Genomic DNA, 21,991 nt, shown 5'->3' with positions numbered 1-21,991 from the left:
CAACTCGGCCCACCCAACCGCTACACACTACAGAATTTGCAGCATGGCTGCGAGCGAATAATGTGACAGAGTCACGGATCTGAATAATCGTGGCGAGCCACCGATCAGATATATGTGGCGAGCCACCAGATCGAATATTTGTGGCGAGCCACCAGATCGAATATTTGTGGCATAGCCACCGAACGCTTCCTCCATAATATAACCCATGTCCCCATGCAACAGATATATAATCATGGCATACATCATACGAAATCGATCGTCATGCTTTTCGATTAAAATTAACCCTAGGGGTATAACGATAATTTTGCACCTAGGGGTATAACAGTAATTTTCCATACATAGGGGTATTATAGTAATTTAGCTACTTTTAGGGTTTTCATGCATATCCTAACTATTTACGTACTATCAGAACACTTACCGCGCATACTTACCGAATTGGGCCCGTTGGCCCATGAACCCGATCTTTGGCCCATTAAGCCCAAATTATCAAAATGTACTAAATCGCGTGCTGCGCAGTTATTACTTTAGATTACCAAATATACAAACCCAACTATCTTACGAGCATTCGCACACTCGCAAATTCCCAAAATACCGACTTTTCGGCGTTTCGGTTTTTCGGCTTTTGCCAATCTAGTCTATAAGAGGGTGTCAGTTACACACCTGTTTGCGACGATATGCTGACGAGATCCACACACGAACCGCCTACAATTGGATTACTAACACGTTAATCTAACTATTCAAATACAAACTACGTATTAACCCCTTACAATATTCGGCCAACCACACCTACAGATCATAGTAAGCTTATAAGAAATCAATAAGCAACTCATTAACAAATTTTTGTCAATGTTTACCACATAATCATAATTTCACTGCAAGCTGTCTTCCTGAGCAACAGTCACTAAATCATTTATAACTGAGCTACGAAACTCCAAATCAAGTGCCGTTAATTTTCCTGAAAATAGACTCATATATCTTCTATCCATAAAATTTTCAGAATTTTGGTATAGCCAATCAATACCAGATTTTTCTTAAAGTTTCCCATGTTTCACTGTTTGACTAATTTGACCACTCTTCATTACGAATCAAATTTCTCATTATACAGAATTCAAAATATGTTATTGTTTATTCAATTTGAAACTAGACTCATTAAGTTTAATTACATAATTTATGCAGCTTCTAACTCATCTCCCACAATTTATGGTGATTTTCTAAAGTCACGTTACTGCTGCTGTCCCAAGCAGATTTATTACCAAATCACTCTTTCACACTTAACTTGCATGCTTGTTATTTAAACATGTATATAACCAATCAATCATCACATATCTATGATTTTACTTAAGTATAATCTCCATTTCATCATTTTAAAGCACAACATGTTAGCTGATTTTTCCCTTTAACATCTAAGGCACATGCATGCTCATTTGTTTGGCTCAACTTCACCTATCTTCCATTTTTCATCAAAAGAACATGAAACAACAACCATTTCCTTCATTTTAATTCATGACTAAATGCTCACAACACAACTAAAAATCAAAATATACTTCAAGAGTTAAGCTAGAATCAAGAAGAACTCATGAACCTCAAAATAGAAGCAAGGTACCAAGAACTTACCTTCAATTTTCCTCCTCCTAATGACCAAATACTCAAGAGCTTTCTCTTCTCCTTTCTCTTCTCTAACTTTCAGCTATGATGAACAAAGATGGACAAAACTTCATTCTTTTCACCCCTTTTTCTTTTAATAAAACTTCATATTTCATCCATTTAATTCTTTAATACAAAAGACATGAAATTCTTATCATGAAACATTTACCTAACCCATTATCATGGAACATTTACCTAACCTATTATCATGGAACATTTACCTAACCTATTATCAATTTGTACCATAAATTATGGACATCAAGTGTACATTTTGTCTACAACAACATGATGGCTGGCCACTTCATGTAAAATGGGAGGTTTGTCACGCAAATCCTCCTATTTTGCACTCCTATTTATTTGGCCACTTCAATTTAGCCTATAGCATTTTCAAACATTTTCACATAGGTCATATTTCATAATTTCACCCCCTTTTTGTTATGGAACAAAAATTAACTAAAATTGCCGGGTTCTATCTTAAGCTTGGGCTTTCTAGAGGCCCACTAACATAATTAAACCTATGCCAACATTCACAGGATTCCCGAAAATTGGGGCGTTACATTGAATAGCTGATAATCGACTGACATAATCAAATAAATCGACCCTACAATTACTTTAACTGTCAAAATCGACTAAACTTGATTGATCGGTTAAGTTAATTAATCCGGTAAGCTCATCGGATCATGCAATTTAGCAAGCAAGTCAATCAAATAAAATCATTTAGAGTATATTTTTGGGAACATTTTTACTTGTTGAAAAATGATGAAATTAGGGGTAACTCCTTTTCTGATGTAAAATTACCACCTCACTACTTACTATTTTTTAAAATTACAAATTAAATCATTAAATAAATAAAATGTGTAATATAAAAATTTTGGGGGAAAATATTTGGTACCCTTTGTTAGAATTTACAAGTAGGGGTAGAAGATTGTAAAGTGTCCCTATAGGGAAAATATTTGGTACCCTTTGTGGAATAATAAAAAAATGCTATCAGTAGGGGTGAGCAAAATTCGATTCGATTAAAAAAACTCAATAAAAAGTTTAAAATTTGAATCAAATAGTTCAAGTTAATCTAGTTATTCGGATCAACTCGAATAAAAAATCAAAATTTTCAGTTTAACTCAAATATGGAATTATACAATTCGAGTTATCAGAAAATCCGAATAAGAAAAGGTAAAACTACTATGTCGTTTTGATAAATGTTTACCGATTAAGTTAAAAGGTAAAACCATTATATTGTTTATGTTGTTAAATAATCTTGTACTTCGTCTATTAGTTAAATAACCGTCTATGTAAATGCAACATTGAGTATAAATAATGGGACTCGTTAACTCGACTTGAAATTTTTTGACTCGATTCGAAAAAAATTCAAACTGAGTTCGATTGCTAAAATAGGATTCATCAACTTAACTAACTCGAAATTTTTTGAAACGACTGGATCGAATACTCACCCCTAGCTACCAATGTATCAAATCCCATAACCCCTCTCCAACCCATAAATAGGAGAATAATGTGCTTCAGTGTATTCGAACTCACATCCTCCTACATTGACAACAATACGCATGCCAATCGAGTTAAGACTGAATCGTCAAAATTTATACTGTTTTAAATAGTATTGATATAAATTAAAACTACTAAATAAGGTTAGGCACTCATTCCAATTTGATTTAAATGTTGTTTTAAAGTACAAACCAATGAATGTTACAAAAGATTTTAAAGATGCCTTATCTAAGAGGTTTGATATTAGGTATTTTAAAAGTAAAAAGCATAGGACTAAAGTTACGTAGTGGTGTATACAATAGTCGAATTGATCGATTTATATAGTGTAACCTAATTTAGTTGAAACGATTTAACATTGGTTGGTTAAGTCAGTTTAAAATAAATATATTATAACTTATTGAATTGACTTATGTATTATAAAAATATAAAGATGTTTAAACTAATTTTAAAAAAAAATATTATTAAGTTGGTCAGTTTGATTATGAAATTCAATAGCTGATAATCGACTGACATAACCAAATAAATTAACCCTATGACCAAATTAACTATCAACATCGACTAAACCTAATTGATCGGTTAAGTTAATTAACTCAGTTTTAATCGACTTATGTTATCCCCTAGAATTAGGTGTAAAAGCATAGGGTTGGCAATTTTCTTTTATATATGCTGCAAAGGATAACCGTTGATGAATTTTTCAAGATTAAGACGCTAGTGAATGATCATTAATGTTTGATTTGATTTAAATATATACACAAATCATCTGCTAAATCAATATACTTTATTGAATAAAATTTGGGCAAATATAATGCTATAGATCAAGAAACAAAAAGACAGACAACATAAACAAGAAACAAATAATTATTAAAAAGTAATCGGATGATGGCTGGATACCCAGGTAAACCGGTCACCTTATCGAATCATCCAATGTATCAAGCAAGTCAATCAAAACATATGAGAAAACAATCCACAACCATGCTCTGTAATGTATCACACAATTGGATCCCACCCCTAAACACGATTAAGTTGGGATTCCATAACACACCAATTTGAAACTCCACCCGAATCCGAACCCGATTTCAAGCTAGATCGGTTCCTAAACACCACCACAGAGCAGCGAGCTTAAGAGACCCCTGACGATGTCGCAGCAAGCTGTGGCATCGACATCAGCATCAGCACCATTACCATTCCCTGTCAATAAAGGAAGGCAGCGTGGAAGGGTGACTACGCCATCAGCACGGGTTACGGCCCCTTGAGCCAGGGGTGCACCCACCACCATGCACAACACCAGCAGACATGCAAGCTTAAGGGACATGGAGCTAGCCATATGGATTAATCACAAGAAAAACAAACTTGTAAGGAGAATGGTTGCTTGGAGTATTGCTGATTGTTGCGTGGCTAGGGGTTGAGGGTAAGAGGGTTTTTATAGCCAAAAGTTGAGTTTTTATTTTCTTTTTTTCAGCTTGGTGGTAACAGGGATTCTTTTGTTTTCCTCTGTACTTTTGGTTGTTGTTTTTGGGTGATTCCTTTAGGCTTGTTTGCTGCTGTTTTTAGGCTGTGTCTCTGTCAAAACAGATGTACGTACTGATTGTGTGTCTGCCAACTTTCTTTCAATTGAATCATAATGCCCCCTCCCAAAATAGTTAACCTAAAAATTTGCACACGGAAGTAAACCCGTATAGTTGCTTGCTTATAAAAAAGAAAACCTTATCTTTCATTATAAAAAAGAAAACCTTATCTTTCATAAAGATGGTTAAACCTACAACACGTGTTATTGGAGTCGGCAATCAGGCAACGGACACGTGCATTGTTTCTAATTCAGATTTTGACTTAGAGGCGTTCAATCATAATCCAACGTACGGTAGCTTCACACCCCTAGCTTTTTAACTAAGTGCGATGACCAATTGCATGAATGAATGGTTCCTCTCTTATTAAGTTGAATTACTATTGCAATGTGACCATTAGTAAGATAAAACTAATTTGTCTCATGACGGTCTAAACCCTTGTGAATATTTAATCCAATAATGGGCGAATATATAGATTAACGATTTTCAATACATTTCAAAATAAATAAAATGTTGAACTCTTGTGATTGATTTGGTGGTCAAGGGTTGTTCACCCATAAAACCTACCCGAAATAACACTACAAACAAATGCCTTTGAAATAGTAACAAAATTAAAAATAAAACAAGAGTTATACAATATCTAAAAAATAACAATAAAACCCCTAACCCCTCTTCGCCAACAGATTAGGGTCACGGGCATTACTATCAAATCAATCAATTAATCAATCATAATTAAAATGCAAGCTAATTCATTCAAATCACAGTAAAAATTACACATTTAGTCCTAAATACGAGTTTACAAGACCTTAAAATGATTTAAGAACAAATAGAGGCAAATTTGAAACAACTCTAGAAGTTTAGGGTGAAGTCTCAAAATGCCTAGAAATAAGGGACACATGGTCGTGTGGAATGCCCCAGACCGTGTGACTTTCGAAGTTGGGACACACGACTGTATCCCTACCCGTGTCTCTATTTGTGTAACTCATTGACTTGAGACACACGACCGTGTGTTGGCCTGTGTGGAAACTACACCTATACTATTTTTCAACACGCTTAGGGCACACGACTGTGTGACAATAACAACAATATAATAGCAATATAATAGTGGAATGAATAATAAAACAGTTGAAAAATAGCAACAGTAGTTTTTTTTGTAAATTCGAGTTGGGCTCGGACCAAAAAATCCTTACTGGAGGTTTAGTCCATTTTCTAAACTGGCCATAAAAACCTTATTTTGTGTGTGCCAGCTTTCTTTTAATTGAATCAAAATGCCCCCTCCTAAAATAGTTAACCTAAAAATTTGCATCTGCAATTAAACCCTATAATTGCTTACTTATAAAAAGAAAACCTTTTCTTTCATAAAGATGGCTAAACCTACGACATGTATCATTGGGGTCGGCAATCGAGCGACGGACGCGTGTATCGTTTCTAATCCAAATTCTGATTTAGCGGCATTTAGTCATAATTTAGTGCACGGTAACTTCAAGCCACTGGCTTTTCAACCAAGCGTGATGACCAAATTGTGCGAATCAATGGTCCCTCTCGTACTAAGACATTGAATTACTACTGCAACACGACCATCAATATGGTAAAATTAATCTGTCTCACGACGGTTTAAACCCAACTCACGTTCCCTACTTGTGGGTGAACAATCTAACATTTGGTGTATGAAAGAAAATATTTTCTTATTATAAGTAAGCATTTATGGGTATTGATGATGAATGCTTTGCAGTTATAGGTAATATGATTAATATGAAAGAAAAGTTTTCTTTTTATAAGTAAGAAATTATAGTGTTCACTTACTACGCAAATTTTTAGGTTAACTATTTATATATATATATCTGTGGGAGGGAGCATTATTATTCAATTGAAAGTAAGCACACACAAAATCGAAATTCCATCTAAACCTGATTTCAAGTAAGATTGATTCCTAATTAATATTCACCTATCACAAAAGGACATGAAAAATGTAAAATTAAAAACAACACCCTAAAATGGAAAATTATACATTTAGGTCCTTTAGAAATTTTAAAATTAAAATTAATAAAAGTAAAATTACACTTTAATCCTCCTAAAAATAATAAAAGTTTGATTTAATCCTTTAAAAATTTAAAGATATAATCTATTAAAAATTATAATTTAATTTCAACACTTTAAACAAATTTTCTGACTTCGCCTCGTACAAGAAACTCACTACGAGCTTTTAAGTGAAATATAACATCTATAGACAAGTCAGCTATTACCAAGTGAAAGTACAATTAATCGATAAAATTACCATGGAGCTGGAAGCCTGTGTACCAGGAGTCAAATTATATTTTTCCCTTTTTACTAAAAAATGGACAAATTAGTCCCTGTATATTAGATAAAAAAGCAATTTGGTATTTCCTGTTAAAAATTTCGTCCATTTCTACCGTTAAAAACCAGCATGGCTAATAGAATAATTTGGTAGTTACACATTATGTGCCATGTGTACCTCATTTTGACATACATGGACTGATTTTAATGGTAGAATTGGATGGGATTTTTAACAAAAGTACCGATTTGCTTTTTGAATCTAATGTACAAGGATTAATTTGCCCATTTTTTTAGTAAAAATGGCAAAATCTAACTCCTAGTACATGGGGTTTCCACAATACTTTTACCCTAATCAATTGTTCATATTTTTATTTATATAATAATAAATTTAGTCTGTAACATTTACACATTTTATCGACAATTATATAAAATATATAAACATCAAATGCTAAATTTATAGTGAGGCACCCCAAGAAAATTGATCGTCTGTTGGTACAATCTAGCATCTTTATGTTGTAATAAGGCTTCTGTCCTTATGGCACCTGCGAATTGGTTCTTTGAAACTGCACGACTCCATCTATGGCCTGAAACAAGCACCACAAGCTTGGCATCTAGAGCTAAGTAGTTTTCCTCTGCAATATGATTAAGAACTCTGTTTCATATATTTGTTTATTCATCTATGTTAAGGATTCCATTCCAATTTTATTTATTGGTTTATGTGAATTACCTTGTAGTCCTAGGAAGGAATAATAATATGATGTTCAGTCTTTTCTGGCAACAATTGTCTCTTATATTCGTCTTAAAATATCATGGTCTCGGAATTATTTGATGTGTTGAAGTAATCAAAAGTTTACAAGGGTTGTTTCTTTTCTAACTGTTACATATCAGTATCGGAACAAAAACGATACATCAGCTGATACGGTACTGACTACATTGCTTTAGATGGATAATCCTTTAGTGGACCTGCTCACTGTTCTGAATTGAGAACAAGGATGACATCAAAATGAACTGCAATAACTTATCGATGCTGGTCCAATATCAGAATCATGATTATCGAATTCGTTTATCGGATCATAATGAGCAGTTTTTATCTGCTCGTTCAAGGTGAATAGGGTTCCATGTATTCTATCAAACTGAGGGTGTGATGTATCCCCTGCAATGAATTCATGAGTTCTAGTACTCACCTGAATGAAACTCCAACCCGGCATCTTTCGAACACCTTTGTCTCTCATCATTTTCCTTGCCATTACAGATTTATCCCACCTTCCAGCTGAAGCATATATATTGGATAAAAGTGCATAGTTCCCACTATTCCAAGGCTCCAATTGTACCAAATGGAGCAAAGCTAACTCTCCCAGCTCAGCATCACCATGAATATTAGAGGCAGCAAGAAGTGACCCCCATATAGCTGCATTTGGCTGAAACGGCATCTCACTAACTAGTTTGAGTGCTTCTGCTAGATAACCGGCTCGACCAAGTAAATCGATCATACAACCGTAGTGCTGAATCTCGTGTTGAATCTCGTACCTGTATTTCATAGCATGGAAATAATATCGACCCAAGTCCACCAATCCTACATGAGCACAAGCAGAGAGGACTGCGATGAAAGTGATATCATTCGGTTTAACTTGAGCCATTTCCATCCGAGAGAACAATTCGAGAGCTTGTGTGCCAAGTCCATGGAATGCAAGTGCTGATATGATGGTAGTCCAAGAAATAACAGTTCTACGGGTCATATTCTCGAACACATGCAAAGCATTGCTTATATTGCCTGAATTCGAATACATTTCGATTAGTGCATTTTTAAGGGTAACCATTTGATCAAACCCACGTTTTTTAACGTAGCCATGAATGCATTCTCCCAATCGAATATGAAAAGCACCCAACTGCGCACAAGCGGAAAGCACAGCCAACATTGCTATTTCATCAGGCACTACGTTCTCCAACTGCATTTTGAGAAATACAGCGATGGCTTCGTCGGGACGATCCATTTGAGCATACCCTGCAATCACTGATGTCCAAGTAATAAGTACCGCACCATCGGTTTGAGTTCGAGGCATACGGCTCAACAAATCCATGGCAGTGTCTGGATCCCCAAGCTTGACATACCCAGCAATCATTGCCATCCAGACCACAACATTATCTGAGCAAACAGAGGCGAGAGGCATTTCATCAAACACCTTGCGAGCGTCCGAAATGCGCGCGCACGAGGAATACATTTGAATGAGAGCCGAAACCACGTGAACATTGGATTCGAGCCCCGCACATATGGCTTGTGAGTGAATCTGGGTACCCAAACTCATTGCCCGAAGATCAACAACCGCCTTCAACGCGAACGGGAAAGAGTAACAGTCGGGCCGCAACCCGACCCGCCCAATGCTTTTATAAACAAGGAGAGCCTCAAAGGCGGAGTTGCAGAGTGTCATCCCCTTGATCATGGTGTTGAAAACATAAATGTGAGGGTGGCTTTGGGAATTAACAGAGAATACGGAGTGGGCATAGGCGGAGAAGCCCAGAGAAGAACATGTTTCGATGAATTGGCTGAGAAGAAGCTTGTCGTGATGGAGGGCTGTTCGAACCATGAATCCATGAGCCGTCTCAACATGTTTAAGGTTAGAGCAATGCTTTAGTAAGAAACCCAATCTCTCTCTCATTCGCTAATGCCACTATGCTAAAAAGCGCGCCACTGTTCTTTCTTATTCATGCTGCAAGATTATTTGTGCAAGCTTTGGCTTAACGCAGTAATTGAGTGTAGGCTCGATTTCAATTTTGAGATGGGAGTTTATACTTCAAAGATTTAACTTAAACTCAAACATTGGTAGCTTAATAATAAGTGAAGATATAATTTCATCATATAAAAAATTATTTAAATAAAAAATTTAATTAGGATACCCCGAACTGAATTATTTAAGCTTAAACTCGATACTAATAATTAGAGTTATACAGCTTGATAATAATTATTTAGAATTAATATATAAATTAATTTATTTAAATTTTTATTGAATTGGTGTAACTCTTAATCAATTCTGAAATTAAAGAAATATCTTTCTTTTAACTTATAATTAATATTATAATAATAAATTTTTTATTATTTTTAATTAAAATTTTAAAAACTGAACACGTATTCAGTAATATTAAAATAAATATTTTTTATAATATAAAAATATATTAAAATGAAAAGTTTGATTAAGCTTATAAAGTTTAAATTGATTAATATGCTTGAATTCGACTTGAATGGAGCTGGTAAAGATGAAGCTTAACTTGATAATTATCACCTAGACTTTAAAAACCTTTTCTTCTTTGTTTAACTCACCCATCCAAAACAGAATGGCGACCTCGTCGCATGATATGATCATTGAAATACTATGTTGTTTAAGTGTAAAAGATCTTCTGCGCTTTAAGTGCGTTTCAAAGCTCTGGTGTTCTTGGATGGAGGATCCATATTTCATCAAACTTCATCTCTCGTATTCCCTCAAAACCAATACCAATCACTCCCTTATCCTCCGTTACAGGAAGTTCCAGTTCTTGTCCGTTAACTACGACTCACCCAAAACAACTCGAAGACTCAAGCAGCCATTCGGTGAACAAAAAAAACCCATTCAAATATTGGGTTCTTGCAATGGTTTGCTGGCTGTAGAATATTACTACAATAGAATATTTGTATGGAACCTTTCAACGAGAAAATACCAGGTATTACCTTCCACTAAAATAGACTTTTCATCTCCATCGATTTGCTATGGCCGTTCAATTTATTACGGATTTGGGTACGACCGCGTTTCTGATGACTACAAATTGGTTCGAATGGTCCAATAACTTGGAGAAAATGATGAATATTTTCATTCTGAAGCTAAGGTTTACAGCTTGAGGAGCAACTGTTGGAGAAGGATTAAGGATTTCTGCTTTTATCTTATTTTCTATCGAGAATTAGGGTTTTTGGCTAACAATGTTTTACGTTGGATGGTTTTTAAAACTCGCGAATCGAGTAATAGAAACCTTGTTGGTTTTGATCTTCGGAGCGAGGAATTCCGTTTAGTTGAATTGCCGGATTTTGTTTAGATGAGAATATCTATTTCGACGTAAAAGCCATGGGAGGTTACCTTTGTTTGACTGCAACTCATAGGGAATTGAATGATGTGGTTGATGTATGGATAATGAAGGAATATGGGGTTAAAGAATCTTGGGTTAAATTGATGTCGTCTACCCAACCTGACCTTCTTCCAGGTTCTCCATTTGAAGTACCTTTGGCTTTTTCAAAGAATGGTAACAAAGTATTATTCCACAATAAATACAGTCGGGGCAACAGGGACAGTCTTGTGTGGTATGATTTGGGAAGCAAAAGGGTTGAGAAGGTTGGGATTAAAGGTGTTCCAGTTGTCTATGATGTGTACTTGTATGTTGAGAGCCTTTTCCCTGTTAATAAGAAGCCCCATAGAGGTAATTTTTCTTTACTTAATTGCTTTCTTTTATGGAAATATGTGTTGGAATATGAATTTCTATTTATGTTTCTTTTTGCAGAATTAAAATAAATGTCTTTAAAATCTAACTATAACAGTGATTAATTTTTTGTTTGAATGACAGTTCGAGAAAATGTACTTATACATCAAAAAGTAGATTCATCTAGAAAACTTCACACTTATGTTATAATTAGAGAAAAGATATGAGGGTTTCTCGATTACTTTATGAGTATGGTATTATTATTTTTATGTATTGGACGATGGTATCATTATATTTATATTTGGTATCACTTTTATATTCATTATTAAATAAATTAACATTGAACAGAAAATATTTTCTTTTATGTATACATATTTCTTATATTACTCAATTGATTAAGTGTTTAAAATCATTCTTATTTCTATTATAATTTGTAAATAAAAAATATTTATGATTATATCATAATACCATGCTGAAATACATTAATAATTGGTGACTAATAGTAGGTGTCATTATTTGTTGATCTATCTATAAATAATATATATATGGTAATGGTGAGTTGAATGTGCATGTGGACAAAATATAATTTGTAAATATGGAGAGTTAATTTTATTAAATTGTTAAGAAATAGGACTAAAATGATAAAATGTGCAATTGTCGATGACTAAATGTGTTAATATATCAATTAAAAAAAAGGCTACATCATCATCCTTTTTTTAATGAAAAGTGACCAAAACAGAACTAACTAAAAATGTTAGTGATGAAATAGTGATGAAATTGAAAATTTTTGTAATTTGATAGCTAAAACAAAAACACGCTAATAATTGAGACCCTTTTTTATTTTTACAATAAATATAATCAATAAGATAAGATATTGAATCTAATTAATAATTTTATTTTTATTTTGGTCACTGAAAATGAAATACTTATAATTTTGTCAGCCAACCAAGCATTAAATCTCTAACGACGGTTAATTGTACACGCCACATTAAGTTAGCACTTTCATTTTGGTCACCCAAACAATATTCTTTTTCTAAATATTGGTCAAGGCAAAACAGAAAAAAATATTAAAGTGAAAAAAAAATCGAATAGTAATATTTAAGCGACGATTCGATGATCAATACAATGGATTAATATCCAACGTTGAAAATAAGAATATACCTTAAATTTAAGTCGATCTGACGTTTAATGTCGAAGATAAAAAAAAAGAAAGCTGTTTGAATTTTAATTTATAGATTTGTGATGCTTAAAGCGGTTTCATGGAAAAAAAAATTAAAGAGTAGAAGAGAAAAGAAATGAAAGTTTTTGATTAATGCAAGCAATGTAAATAGAGAAGATCATATACAACAATAATTTTAACAGGTTAGTGAATGCAAATAGAGAAGATCATATACAACAATAATTTTAACAGGTTAGTGACTTGAATGAAAACTTTTAAATAATTTTATAATTTAATTTAGCGAACGTGATTTACCCTAAAAAAAAACAATGTTAAGTACCAAGATTGGAGCAGGACATGGGACTGCAAATTTTGCAAGAGAGGAGGATAGAGAGGGTGGTATAATCATGCAATAGATTAAGGCGGAGTTGCAGAGTGTCATCGCCTTGATCATGGTGTTGAAAACATAAATGTGAGGGTGGGTTTGGGAATGAACAGCGAATACGGAGTGGGCATACGTGTTTCGATGAATTGGTTGAGAAGAAGCTTGTGGTGATGGAGGGCTGTTCGAACTATGGATCCATGAGCCGTCTCAACATGATTAAGGTTAGAGCAATGCTTTAGTAAGTAAAGCAATCTCTCTCTCATTCGCTAATGCCACTAAGCTGAAAAGCTGCGCCACTGTTCTTTCTTATTCATGCTGCAATGGAGGACCTGAGCCAGATCATTGTGCAAAGCTTTGGCTTAACGGTTTAATTGAGTGTAGCCTCGATACCTGGCTTCAGCTAAATGGAATACCAATTTCTGAATTTGAGATAGGAGTTTATACTTAAAAAGATATAACTTAAATTCAAACATGGTAGCTTAATAATAATTGAAAATATAATTTCATGATATAAGAATATATTTAATTAAAAAGTTTGATCGGGTTTATGAGCTTTGAAATCGATTAGAATGCTTGAATTAGATTTTGAATGAAATTACTTAAGCTTAAGTTCGACATGAGTAATTGGAGTTATATAGCTTATAAGCATATTACTAAATTGGTGTAATTATTAACCATGAAATTAAAGAAATATCTCTTTTTTAATTTATAATTAATATTATTATAATAAACTTTTTATGTGTTTACAACATTTTTAATTAAAAATTCAAATATCGAATGTGTATTCAGTTTTTCATGATATTAAAATATATTAAAATAAAAAGTTTGATTAGATTGAATATTTGATTAGGATACTTGAATTCGAGTTGAACAGAAATACAATAATTAAATAAAAAGGAGCTTAGCTTTAAAATCATTGTTTTCCATGCTATGCTTTTCTCTACAGCTAAACCCTTAAAAAACTTTTTTCTTCTTTGATTAACCTACATATCCAAAATCTCTTGAAAATGGCAATCCTCTCCCATGATATGACTCTTGACATCTTACGCTGTTTAAGTGTAAAAGATCTTTTACGCTTTAAATGCGTTTCAAAGTTCTGGTGTTCTTGGATCGATGATCCATATTTCATCAAACTTCACCTCTCCTATTCCCTCAAAACCAATACCAATCGCTCCCTTATTGTCCGTCATTGTAAGTACCAGTTCTTGTCCGTCAACTACGACTCACCCAAAATAACTCGAAGACTCAAGCAGCCACTAGGTGAACAAAAAAAATCCATTCAAATATTGGGTTCTTGCAATGGTTTGCTGGCTGTAGAAGACGAAAACGGTAGAATGTTACTATGGAACCCTTCAACGAGAAAATACCAGGTATTACCTTCAACTGAAATAGAGTTTTCATCTCCACCGATACGCTATTCCCGTTCAACTTATTGCGGATTTGGGTACGATCCCGTTTCTGATGACTATAAATTGGTTCGAATTGTCCAATTACTTGGAGCAAATGATGAATATTTTCATTCTGAAGCTAAGGTGTACAGCTTGAGGAGCAATTTTTGGAGAAGGATTAAAGGTTTCTGCTTTTATTTTATTTCCTATCGACAATTAGGGTTTTTGGCTAACAATGTTTTACATTGGATGGTTTTTAAAACTCCCGAATCGAGTAGTAGAAACCTTGTTGGTTTTGATCTTCGGAGCGAGGAATTCAGTTTAGTTGAATTGCCAGATTTTTGTATAGATGAGAATATCTATCTCAACGTAAAAGCCATGGGAGGTCACCTTTGTTTGACTGCAACTTACTGGGAATTAGGTGATATTGTGGCTGATGTATGGATAATGAAGGAATATGGGGTTAAAGAATCTTGGGTTAAATTGATGTCGTCTACCTATCCTGACCTTATTCCAGGTTCTCCATCTGAAGTACCTTTGGCTTTTTCAAAGAATGGTGACAAAGTATTATTCCACCTTAAATTCAATCGGGACAAAAGAGACAGTCTTGTGTGGTATGATTTGGGAAGCAAAAGGATTGAGAAGGTTGGGATTAGAGGTGTTCCAATTGTCTATGATGTGGACTTGTATGTTGAGAGCCTTGTCCCTCTTAATCAGAAGCCCCCCAGAGGTAATTTTTCTTTATTTAATTGCATTCTTTTATGGAAATTTGTGTTGTATTTCTATTTCTATGTTGCAATATGAATTTCCATTCATGTTCCTCTTTCTAGAAATTAAAATAGATGTCTTAAATATCCTACTATAGTACTGAATAATATTTTTTTTTAAATGACAGTTCCGAAAAAATGTACTTCTACATAAAAAAAAACAGTTTCGTCCAGAGAAAGAGGTAAATGTTAAACGAAATGTGTTTCTCGATTACTTTACCAGTATGTTATCATTATTTTTATGTTTTGGAGTATGTTATTATTATATTTATATTTAGTGTTATAATTAAAAATCCAAAATTGAATATGTGTTCAATAATATTAAAATACAAGTTTGTTATCATTTCTATATTTATTATTAAATAAATTAACATTGAACAGAAAATATTTTTTTCATCCAAGTAATGTATGCGATAAAATCTAGTATATATTAAACAACATAAATATTAAATACCATGGATTCCATTTTATTTATTTATTTTAACTTAATTCCTTTTTCTTTTATGCATATGTGTTTCTCATATTACTAATTGATTAAGAGTTTGAAATCACTCTTATTTCTATTTATAATTTGTAAAGGAAAAAAATTATTCAATTGATTAATAATTTGAATTCGTTGTTATTTCTATTAAAGTTTGTAAATAAAAATATTTATGATTATGACATAATACCATGGTGAAATACATTAATAATTGGTGACTGATAGTATAGGTTTCATTATTTGTTGATCTATCTATGGATGCAATGATATATATATATATTAATGGTGAGTTGAATGTGTATGTGGACCAAATTTATATAATTTGTAAATGAGGAGGGTTAATTTTATTAAATTGTTAAGAACTAGGATCAAAATGATAAAATGTGTAATTGTCGATGACTAAATGTGTATGTGGACCAAATTTATATAATTTCTAAATAAGGAGGGTTAATTTTATTAAATTGTTAAGAACTAGGATCAAAATGATAAAATGTGTAACTGTCGATGACTAAATGTGTATGTGGACCAAATTTAAATAATTTGTAAATGAGGAGGGTTAATTTTATTATTAAATTGTTAAGAACTAGGACCAAAATGATAAAATGTGTAACTGTCGATGACTAAATGTGTATGTGGACCAAATTTATATAATTAGTAAATGTGGAGGGTTAATTTTATTAAATTATTAAGAATTTAGACTAAAATGATAAAATGTGTAAGTGTTGATGACTAAATGTGTTAATATATCAATTAAAAAAAAGCTAAATCGTCATCCTTCTTTAATGGAAAGTGATCAAAACAGAACTAACCGAAAATGTTAGTGATGAAATTGAAAGTTTTTGTAATTTGATAGCTAAAACAAAAACACCTTAATAATTGAGACCCTTTTTGTTTATACAATAAATATAATCAATAAGATAAGATATTAAATCTAATTAATAATTTTATTTTTATTTTGGTCACTCAAAATGAAATACTTGCTATTTTGTCACCCGACTTTTAAAACATTTTTATTTTAATCACCCAAACGTTAAATCTCTAACAACGATTAATTATACACGCCACATCAAGTTAACACTTTCATTAATTGTCGAAATGGGCTCGAGGGTGGTTCATAACTGGATTTTGGACAAAAAAGGAGACCATGGTCGAAACAAGCTACATTTGCAGTCTTAGAAAGGAGGATTGCCTGTGTTGGAAATATATCGTTTTCAATAGCTAATCTGAATGGTAATGAAATGGCAGAAACACTAGCATCTGCTGGAATGAGTAGGCCATGTTTGTTTAAGGCTTGGTGGTGAGTTGGTCTATTTTTTTAGGATGTTTGAGAATATGGGTTTGCTGTTGTATGAGTCTATATGGTGTTTTAATGTTTGGTTGTTGTTTCTTTTAATCAGAGAGAGATACTTTTTGAGGGGATTTCAGTTTGTTTTGTGTTTGGATGGGCTTTGTTTTGTGAGTGGTTTTTGATTTTCAGGGTTGTTTGATTGATTGGGGGTAGGTGTGTTTTAGTATGTTATTTACTTCGTTGTGGTAGTGTTCTACCATTATTGAGCAAAAAAAAAAAAAATTGATCGAGGCAAAAAAAAAGATTAAAGTGAAAAAAAGTTTGAATAGTAATCTTTAAGCGACAATTCGACGATCGGTACAGTAGATTAGTACCTTTCGACGAGTAGAAGAATATACCTTAAATCCAAGTTTGTCGGACGATCAATGTCGAAGATCAGAGAAGAAAGGTATTTGAATTTTAATTTATAGATTCGTGATGCTTAAAGCAGTTTCATGAAAAAAATTGAACAGTACAAGAAAAAGGGAATAAAAGCTTTCGATTGGTGCAAACAATGCAAACAGAGAAGGCCATATACAATAATGATTTTAACAAGTTAGTGACCTGAATGAAAACTTTTAAATAATTCTATGATCATTTTATAATTCAGTGATCAAAACGTAAACTTGTTAATAATTTAGTGACCTTTAAGTGTGGTTTACCCTAAAAAACAAGATTAAGTACTAAGATTGGAGCAGGACATCGGATTGCAAATTTTGCAAGAAAGGAGGATAGAGAGGGTGGTATAATCATGCAATAGCTTAAATTGTGTGATGAACTATCAGATGTGCAATAGACTATCAGATGTGCGATGAACCTCCATGCCTACAAAATAATTGAGTTTACCCAAATCTTTCAGCGAGAATCGCTCATGTAGAGCTGAGATGATGGAATCAACATCGTGCAAGCTGCCACCTGTTACAATGATATTGTTAACATAAACTGCTAATTAAAGTTGACTAGCCTACTCCAAATCGTTAATGAATACTGAGGAATCAGTCTTGGAAGCTTGAAACCTGAGATACCCAACAAGAAACGAAGTCAGCTTCTCAAACTAAGCTCGTGGAGCTGGGTTGAGCCCATAGAATTACTTGTGTAGTCGACAAACCAGTGGAACACCACGCTCATCACATTGCTCAAAACCCGGAGGTTGATCCATATATATTTCCTCAGTAAGATCTCCCTTCAAGAAGGCATTATTAATATCAATTTGTCTGAGTTGCCAATTGTTAGTCAATGCCAAAGACAACAAGACACACATTGTAGGTTGCCTGATGACTAGACTAAATGTTTCTTTATAATCAAAACCAGCAACTTGAGAAAACCTTTTCGCCACCAACTGAACTTTGCGACGGGCGAGCGACCCATTTGCATTTTTCTTTGTCTTAAAAATCCATTTGCAACCAACATTGGTTCTATTATTCAGAAGAGAAACCAAACTCCAAGTTCCATTGAAGATGAGTGCACAGGTTATGGCCCCTTGAGCCAAGGGTGCAGCTACCACCATGCACAACACCAGCATACATGCAAATTAAATACTAGCTTTTTTAGTGAAACAGGTTGCGAATGTCCTTCGGTATATAAGAGGATTTAAACAAAAGTATGAGGTCTAAAAATAGGCTTAAACAAAAAAATAACCTTTCTTGAAATATGGGTCAAATTTAAACTTTAATATTCAAGTCTCTTGGCAAAATCCGTTGTAGGTCATTTAGTAACTTTTAAAATTAAATTACTAAAGTATAAAATTTTTAATAGTTTAGTGACATTAAATGTAATTTAACTATAATTTTAAAACAATTTTAAAAAATAAAAATGTAATAATTAAATAAAAAAGAAACTTACCTTTAAAAACATTGTTTTTCACGCCATGCTTTTCTCTTATACTTTAAAAAAAACATTTTCTTCTTTGTTTACCCTTAGCCATCTGAAAACCCTAACAATGTCCAGACTCCCACATGAAATGACCAGTGATATACTATGTCGATTAAGTGTAAAAGATCTTCTACGCTTCAGGAGCGTTTCAAAGCCATGGTGCTCTTCGATCGACGACCCATGTTTCATCAAACTCCACCTCTCCCATTCGCTCAAAACCAATACCAATCACTCTCTTATTCTCAGTCACTGGGAGGACCAGTTCTTCTCCGTCAACTGCGCCCTATTCGAAACTACCCAAAGACTCAACCACCCATTCGGTGAACAAAGAAAAACCCTTCAAATATTGGGTTCTTGCAATGGTTTGCTGGCTCTAGTAGACGACAAGGATAGAATATTTCTATGGAACCCTTCAACGAGAAAATCCCAGGTACTACCTTTCAATGAAATAGGGTTCTCATCTCCATCTTCAACTTATTATGGATTTGGGTACGATCCCATTTCTGATGACTACAAATTGGTTCGAATGGTCCAATCACATGGAAACAATGATGAATATTTTCATTCGGAAGCTAAGGTTTACAGCTTCAGGAGCAACTGTTGGAGAAGGATTAAGGATGTCTGCTTTTATCATAAGTTCAGTCGAGAATTTGGGTTTTTGGCTAACAACGCTTTACATTGGATGGTTTTTAAAACTCCCCAATCGCGTAAGAAAGAGCTTGTTGGTTTTGATCTGGGGAGCGAGGAATTCCGTTTCCTTGAATTGCCGGATTGTTGTTTAGATAAGGTTTTATGGTTTCACATAAAAGCCATTGGGGGTGACATTTGTTTGACTTCAACTTATAGGGAAACCGATAATGTTGTGGTTGATGTATGGATAATGAAGGAATATGGGGTTAAACAATCTTGGTTTAAATTGATATCATGGAAGGAACCCCACTTTATGCCATGTTCTACAGTTGCATTACCTTTGGCTTTTTCAAAAGATGGTTACGAAGTTTTATTCTTCATTGGATACAAGTGGTTTAATTGGGGGAGAAGGGTCGACAGTTTTGTGTGGTATGATTTGAGAAGCCAAGTGGTTGAGAATGTTGTGATTAGAGATATTCCAACTTCATTTGAAGTGAACTGGTATGTTGACAGCCTTGTCCCTCTTAATAGTAATGCTCAACAGTGATGTCCCCAGAGGTAAATTTTCTTTATTTAACTGCATTTTTTTTATGCTCATGGTTTTGCACTTATATTTGTATGCTGCAATTTGAATTTCTAAATATATTATTGTTTTTTTAGGTTATTAGGTAATGTTTAATTGGTTTCTCAATTTAATTGGTCTGTATTTATTTGTGAGTCAATTGGTTTAGTGTTTCTTCTTGAATCGATATCCTAAAAATTAATTTAATTTCTTTCATTTATGTATTAATATGTGTTGCATTTCTCTTTGTATGTTGCTATATGAATTTCCATTTAGGGTTTTCAAATTTTTTATCTAATAAAACTGCTATGATAGGTATATCATGTCCTTTTCTAAATAAGGCTCTAATTGTTATCATAATTATACCTAAATGTATATATCTAACTTGAGAGATTTCTTTTAATCCTCTTAATTTTTTCTTTAGTAAATAATGGAATTTCTGTTAATCCACCTCTAGTATCCTTAGCATTTGTGTTGGCACTAATCTTTTCTATATGTCTTTGACTCCATATTTTAAACTTAGATATTTTATATATTTCTTATTTAGAAATGTGATTTTTATTTATTTTTTCTATCATTTCATCAGAAAAGTCTTTTTTTCTCCAATCAAATTTCCTAATTTTATGTCTTGTTGTTCAGACTTAGGAATTTCTTCTAATTGATTTTTAGAACTACTTTCTACATTAAACATAAATATATATTCTCCTTCATCTGAATCGGAATCTGTTTCTGATATTAACTCATATAATATTTCTTCAGGATTTATTTCCTCTTCATAACAAATTTCTAAATCTTGTTCTTCAAGACTTTTAATCATCTTTTTAGCACTTTTTCCTTTATTTGGACAGTTTGGTGCTATATGGCCTTCTTCATCACAAATAAAACATTTACATATCTGTTTTTTAGATTTTTTAGAAGTTTTTTTTCTAACAATTTTTTTCTTTTTCTTATTATTACCAGTATATTTTTTATTTCCTGGTTTTCACCTAATAAATTTATATTTTCTATTCTTTTATGTTTTTATAAGTATTAGGACGTGTTGTTTTACATCCAAATTCCCATTCATTTTCTAGAATTTTTGTACAATGACTATAAGTTAATTTATTTTTACTTGTTTAGCCGCTTTAGTTTGTAGACAATGTAGAGTTATTCTTTCTCTTGCAAAATTAATTCTATTTCCTATAGAATCTATATTTTCTTTGCTATTCTGATTTTTTACTATGTTTATCTAAATAAGACACATATTTTTTATCGTATCTCATCCCATGGCGGGGTAGTTTATGAAAATATTGGTTTTTCAAAATTCTATATTTTTATTTTTAATTTTTGATATTCATGAAGAAATTTTTAAAAATTCTTCTAGATATCTAATATCACATAATTTAATTTTTGACAAGGTATAACTAGCTATACTATCTTGATCTTATATTGGGTTTTTCTATGTTGTTAGGGATGATTTTTGTCCAAGAAGCTTCAGTTGGTGTTATAGTTAGAAAAAGGATATGAGTTAATTAAACGTTAAACAAAGTTGTATTTTTAATTTATATTTTATGTATTGAAGACTTGTATCATTATATTTATATTTATATTTGGATGTTGTTGTAATTAATTCCAATTAATGGAAGAATTGGTTTAGTTTGATCTGATAATATATTATTGGTTTTCATGTTATTAGGTAATGTCTTTAGAACCGGATTACTAGTCGAACTAATCATGTCATCAATTCCAATTAATGGAAGAATCGATTTGGTTTGATTTGAATCGAACCAATCATGTCATCAATTCCAATTAATGGAAGAATTGATTTTGTAACGCCCCAATTTTTGGGAATCCTGTGAATGTTGGCATAGGTTTAATTATGTTAGTGGGCCTCTAGATGGCCCAAGCTTAAGATAGAACCCGGTAATTTTAGTTAATTTTTGTTCCATAAGAAAAAGGGGGTGAAATTATGAAATAGGACCTATGTGAAAATGTTTGAAAATGCTATA

General features: G+C 32.9%; 4 protein-coding genes across 4 annotated transcripts; 3 read left to right on the top strand and 1 right to left on the bottom strand.

Annotated features, from left to right (window-relative positions):
- Positions 1-7,765: 7,765 nt before the first annotated feature.
- LOC108483359 (pentatricopeptide repeat-containing protein At5g56310) lies at positions 7,766-9,858 on the bottom strand. The gene has a single exon (XM_017786715.2). The coding sequence runs from the start codon at positions 9,650-9,652 to the stop codon at positions 7,997-7,999; it is 1,656 nt and encodes a 551-aa protein (XP_017642204.1). The 5' UTR covers positions 9,653-9,858; the 3' UTR covers positions 7,766-7,996.
- Positions 9,859-11,083: 1,225 nt separating this feature from the next.
- Positions 11,084-11,524, top strand: LOC108478039 (F-box protein CPR1-like). Its single transcript, XM_017780477.2, has 2 exons — positions 11,084-11,432; positions 11,514-11,524. The coding sequence occupies exons 1-2, from the start codon at positions 11,084-11,086 to the stop codon at positions 11,522-11,524; spliced, it is 360 nt and encodes a 119-aa protein (XP_017635966.2).
- A 2,459-nt stretch (positions 11,525-13,983) lies between these two features.
- On the top strand, positions 13,984-17,103 carry LOC108478047 (F-box protein CPR1-like). Its single transcript, XM_017780485.1, has 2 exons — positions 13,984-15,094; positions 17,090-17,103. The coding sequence occupies exons 1-2, from the start codon at positions 13,984-13,986 to the stop codon at positions 17,101-17,103; spliced, it is 1,125 nt and encodes a 374-aa protein (XP_017635974.1).
- Positions 17,104-18,899: 1,796 nt separating this feature from the next.
- Positions 18,900-19,988, top strand: LOC108486610 (F-box protein CPR1-like). Its single transcript, XM_053032133.1, has one exon. The coding sequence runs from the start codon at positions 18,900-18,902 to the stop codon at positions 19,986-19,988; it is 1,089 nt and encodes a 362-aa protein (XP_052888093.1).
- The last annotated feature ends 2,003 nt before the right edge of the window (positions 19,989-21,991 follow it).

This window comes from Gossypium arboreum, chromosome 8 (assembly GCF_025698485.1).
Source record: "Gossypium arboreum isolate Shixiya-1 chromosome 8, ASM2569848v2, whole genome shotgun sequence".
NCBI classification, from domain to species: domain Eukaryota; kingdom Viridiplantae; phylum Streptophyta; class Magnoliopsida; order Malvales; family Malvaceae; genus Gossypium; species Gossypium arboreum.
The sequence above is the reverse complement of the archived record's forward strand: the minus strand, read 5'-3'. Positions and strand labels throughout refer to the sequence as shown.